The 5,531-nt window shown below is 46.0% G+C and overlaps 1 protein-coding gene across 1 annotated transcript; it reads left to right on the top strand.

Moving 5' to 3' along the window:
- The first annotated feature begins 2,205 nt into the window (after positions 1 to 2,205).
- BHLHA9 (basic helix-loop-helix family member a9) lies at positions 2,206 to 2,985 on the top strand. The gene has a single exon (XM_044684441.1). The coding sequence runs from the start codon at positions 2,206 to 2,208 to the stop codon at positions 2,983 to 2,985; it is 780 nt and encodes a 259-aa protein (XP_044540376.1).
- Positions 2,986 to 5,531: the final 2,546 nt, after the last annotated feature.

Consider the following 5,531-nt stretch of genomic DNA (forward strand, 5'->3'; position numbering starts at 1 on the left):
AGAGAGAGAGAGACAGAGAAAGAGAGAGAGATTCTCAAATATACGGGCAATAATTCAAGTTCCAGATCACTATCATTCATATGATTTGTTTTCTAAACTCTTCATGTATTCTCTTTTTCTGTGCAGATGGAGTATAGTTTATTCTGATAACAAAATGAATTCTAATTTTCTCTCCACTGATCTTCAGCCAAATGCTGTCCGCCATGCTTCCTCTCTCTACTTCCAGGACTTTCTCACATGAGTTTATCCTCTTAATATGTAATCTATCCTGTTTCATTTGAGTAAGGTATACCTATCCAGAGCCACATTCCAATTATGGATTTCATCTTACTACATCTTGATGATATTTGTCAAATATGTCTCCTTAAAATAGGACATCTCATCCATTTTTCTTATTGTCTAACTTTGGATTTTTGTGAATAGACATTTAAGGTAGTGGTAGTGAGTTTTATCACTTTCTCTTTTAGTGAGTTTTTGTCTCCTTTGAACTCTCTCCTCATAGCTAATTAATATCAAATCTTTTCATTTCTCAACATCTCTGAGATACATCCTATTCTCTCTATTCAAACTTTTCCCGCTCATTTTAATACCTGTATCACCTCTCTCCTGGACTATTACAGTAGCTTTTTGACTGGTTTTCCTGCTTCAAGTCTGTCCCCACTCCAGCCCATCCTTCACTCAGCTGCCAAAGTGATTCTCCTAAAGCCCTGGTCTGACCACACTTTTTCTACTTGGTAATATCTCTAGGCTCGAATGCAAACTCCTCTATACTACAGTTTTCACAACCTGCTCCCTTTCCATCTTTCCCATTTTCTTACACATTAAATTCCTCCACACACTTTGCTGTTGAATCTTATTGGCATACTCGCTGTTCCAGAAAATGCAACACTTCATCTCCAAGCCTTTGCACAGGCTGGAACCCATGCCTCAGATGCATTCCTTCCTTTCCTTGACTTCTTAGAATCCCTACTTTCCTTCAAGACTCAGCTCAGGCAGAAAACTTTTTCTGATCCCCTCCATCATTATTTTGTATATGTTCAGTGTCATTTTAAATTTAAATTAAGTTAAAAATTTTTAAACATGTTTAAGTTCATTTTAAAATATAATTATGATAGGTGTTGATAGATGACACACGTTAAAACCAGTGGAAACGTGTGTCGGCTATGGGGGGGATTGGATTTGAGGGGAGTGAAGGAGAAAGTAAGAACATGAATCATGTAACCATAGCAAATTTTTCCAAAAAATTAAAAATATATATAATTATGTTTTTAAAATCCTTATCTTCTGTCTCAGCATTAATACTATGTGCCTCCTATAATTATGTTTTAATATATATTTTAAGATATGGGAAATATGGCAAGATATGCTTTAGAAACCCTTTCTCTGCCCCACCCTAAATAAAAGCATTCATTTTTCTCTTTCCCATCTTTCTCCCCTGTTGAAAAAGGAAAAAAGGAAAACAAACCCTTCTAATGACAATTCATAGTCAGGCAAAACAAATTCTCAAGATGTGTGTCTCATTGTGCATCTCGAGTGTATTGCCTCTCTCTGTATACAGATGTATCTATATCTCTGTATAAAACTTCCCGAGAGGACTGTTTCATGTCTCTTTGAACCCTTTGTACCCAATGCACATAGTAGGCACATCATGGATCTTTATGGTTTGGCTGCCTTCCTTCTGACAATCAGCCCCCTTCTCCTGTAGGGAGTCCGCAAGTCCCCAGAATTATGAGATGGAGGGACCTTAGAGAACATCTAACCTGCTCCTTTGTTTGACAGGGGGAGGACACTGAGTGGCTGGAGGTGTTGGACATTTGAGGCTATTTTTGGAGGCAAAGGAGAGATTTTCCCAGCCCTCAGTCTGAAAGATCCCTAAAAACCAGAGAGAGATGCTCGGTATGCTCAGAGCTGCAGGAAAGTTTTTCTTGGACTGAAAGAGATCACCCAGGAGGGCTCCAGAGAGGGAGTCCTGTCTGATCTGGTCTGGTCTGTCCATTACAAGACTCTGCATGCTTCTTCCGTGTTCTTACCTGAGGGCAGATAATAAAGCCAATTGAAAGGGAGATAGATGGGGAGGGCAGCCACGTGGCATAATAAAGCTCATCCCAAGGGGGACTGACTAGGAGGGAGGAGTGTCCAGCCAGCCAGAGTCCTCAGAAAGAGAGCTTTGTCCCTCACCCTTCCAGGAGACAGCCCAGCCAAACCATGCCCAGGGCAGTGACAGGAACAGGACCCAGGAGCTTGAAGGAGTCAGACAGCTCAGAAGAGGAAATGGAAGGTGTTTTCTGGGATACCAGGAGGGATTTTGGGCAGCTGAAGGAAAGTGGTCCCTCCCAGCACTCCAGTGACATTGAAGGGCTCCGACTGGGAAAGACCAGCCGGCCTGTGAGATCCAAAGCTAGGAGAATCGCCGCCAATGTTCGAGAGCGCAAGAGGATCTTAGACTATAACCAGGCCTTCAATGCTCTCCGACTGGCCCTCAAGCATGATCTCAGTGGCAAGAGGTTGTCCAAGATTGCCACCCTCAGGAGGGCCATCCACCGAATCACCTCCCTGTCCATGTTCCTGCGTTCTGGCCCCACTGCCCGGTGGCCCTGCAGCCACCAGGAATGTCGTACCCATTATGGCAGAGTCCAAGAGGAGGAAACTGGCTGGGACAGCCACCCACAGCCCTTCCCGATGCCCATGGACTATAGCTATGGAGAAGCTGTTCTTCCCTTCCAACCGCCCCCTCCTTCTCCTCTCTACTTGAAATACTCTCCTGAGACTCAGTTTCCCTCCCAACTGGAAAGTCAGAAGGAGGATACTATCCCCTCCAACCCTGTCTACCACTCCAGTGGGAGCCATCTTCTTGGGGAGCAACCCCCTTGCTATCCAAAGTATGTGGACAACCTCCGAGCTCCCTCTCCAAGAACTATTCCCTGGCAGCTTGGGTACCTGCGAGGACCAGGGCGGGGATGCCAGCAGTCTTTGCCCATGCACTGAATTGGATTGCTCACTCTTTCTTGGAACACAGAGGAAAGGTTTCTCAGCTGCTCAAATCGGAACGGAGCCAACAAGTGCTGGAGAAAGCTCTACCTGCCCTGGGGACGTCTGCCAAAGATGGAACATGATGGTAGTGGGAGGGAAAGAGAAGCTACAACCCTGGGGGGGGAGTGAGGCCCTCTTGGGGGGGGGTGGCAGAGGGGACTGGGAGCAGACATGGTGACTGTGATTAAGACTCAGGGATGGAGCTGGAGGTCCTCTTGTCCTTGAGGCTGCTCTCCCAGGTCTTCAGGAACTGCTGCCTGCCACTGCCAGGAAGCAGGGCTGTGTCTTGCATGCTTCTTAGATGTTCAGACTCTTTTAAGCCTTATTGCAAATCTGGTGTTTTTATTTCTGGGCTCCCTGCGTCGGATCCTATTTATTCTCTGGGTTTTCAGGACACGGAGGCTCGTTTTGAACAAGTGAGGCGTGTTCATGGGGATGTGTGTGAATGTGTGTGGGCAACTGTGTTACGGGAACGATTAGCATGATTCTGTCTGCTGGGTATGGGGGTAGCTGCAGGAGGGAGGGGGCAGTGTTGGTCCCTGACATTCCCTTCTTCTCATTCTGGGGACAGTGGCACCCGAGTGTTGAAAAAATGGGAGGAAGCAGCAAAAGGAAGGTCATTGGACCCAGGACCTGCAGGAAATAGGACCAGAGGTCTAGAGCTAGAAAATATCTCCGAGGTCATCTGGTCTGATGCTCTTATCTTTTTTTTTTTTTCATTTAAACCCTTATCTTATGGACTAGTAACAACTCTAAGATAGAAGAGCAGCAAAGGCTAGGCAAATGGGGTTAAGTGACTTGCCCAGGGTCACACAGCTAGGAAGTATCTAAGGTCACTTTTGAACCTAGTTCCACCTGGCTCCAGGACTGGTGCTCTATCCATTTTGCCACCTAGCTGACCCTCAACGGACTCATCTTATAGATGAGGAAAGTTAGATAGCAAGTTATGGAGAAATTTGAATCCTGGTCTACTGCATCCTCCACTGTACCTCATGGCCTCTCCTTAACTCGCAGGCTAGCCAGCTCAGAGTTTTTGTCTTCCCTCCTGCAGGTAGAGACATAATAGGGGAGTGCAGGGAGTCCTAGGATGGATGGAAGGAGATGAGCCAGCTAGCAGAGTGTAGCATCTTTAAACTGACAAGGATCTTGGAGATCAATTTGTCTAACTCTAGTTTTACAAGTGAGAAAGCAAAGAAGCCGAGAAGGAAGGGACTTAGAAACCAAGGGCAAGGTCATAACTTACTGAATCAATAATAGAGTTAGAACCGTCCTGCGACCTGGCCCTCCTAATTTCTACACTCCACCAACAGCTGAGTTTGATCCTTTGGCTTCTCTGAAATGAGAAGTAGTGGGGCAGCTGGGTGGCTCAGTGGATTGAGAGTCAGGCCCAGAGATGGGAGGTTCTGGGTTCAAACCTGGTCTCAGACACTTCCCAGCTGTGTGACCCTGGGCAAGTCACTTGACCCCTATTGCCTTGCCCTTACCGCTCCTCTGCCTTGGAGCCAGTACTCAGTATTGATTCTAAGACGTCAGGTAAGGGTTTAAAAAAATGAAATGAGAAGTAGGAAGAAAGCTGAGGAGAGAGGCTGGAAGGCAGGGAGACAAGATTGAGATTTAGAAAGGAACTTCTTAGTCCAGCCCCCTAATTTTATAGATGAGGAAACTGAGTCCCAGAGACTGATGTGGGCAAGATCAGAGGTTCAATAAGTAGCAGAGCCAGGATCTAGACCCAGGTCCTCCAATAGCATAACAAGATTAAGGGTTCTGATGTCCAGGAAAAAAAGAAATGAATATGTAAGCATGGAGATGATTTGAATCCTGGGGTTCGAAGGGACACTATGGAAGGTGGAGGGTGTGTGTATGTGGAGAGAGGGACTGATTTAGCAGAAGCAGAGTTTGGGACAAAAGTGGGTTGAACCAGAGGAGAGGAATTTTGCTCCCTTCAACAGATCCATCAAGATGCTGAGTTGCCTTTCTGACCCCCAAATGAAGCAGAGATCAGGAGTTAGAAGAGTCCCTCCCCACCATGATCATAGCTAACATTTATTAAGGCTTGCAGTTAAGGTGAGTCAGAGGCAGTCAGGAGCAGAGCTGGGAACAGAAAAGGACTCTGGGCCCCAGAACTCTCTGGCTTGTCTCACCTGGAATGGATGCAGTCTTGTTTCAGCAGGGTGTGTACATGCCACAGACCATGGCAACTCATGTCCCTTTGTCTGTATTGATATATGAGGTCCACAGAGGGGAGGTAATTGCCCTGAGGTCCTGGAATATTTAAATAGGAGAGACAGCTTTACGTCTTTACAGTGCTTTACATCTCTCATTTCATTTGACCTTCACGACAACCCTAGGAGGGAGATGCCATAATTATCCCTATTTTACAGATGGGGAAACTGAGGCTAAGAGAAGGTAGTAACCCAGACCCCTAGTAAGTGTCTGAAGTAGGAGGCAGTTTATTTACTCTTTGTGTGTGTGTGTGTGTGTGTGCGCGCGTGTATCGGTGT

Source organism: Gracilinanus agilis, unplaced genomic scaffold (assembly GCF_016433145.1).
Source record: "Gracilinanus agilis isolate LMUSP501 unplaced genomic scaffold, AgileGrace unplaced_scaffold50034, whole genome shotgun sequence".
Classification (NCBI taxonomy): domain Eukaryota; kingdom Metazoa; phylum Chordata; class Mammalia; order Didelphimorphia; family Didelphidae; genus Gracilinanus; species Gracilinanus agilis.

Coding starts and splice junctions, on each gene's coding strand:
- BHLHA9 (XM_044684441.1), top strand. CDS start 2,206: ATGCCCAGGGCAGTGACAGGAACAGGACCCAGGAGCTTGAAGGAGTCA.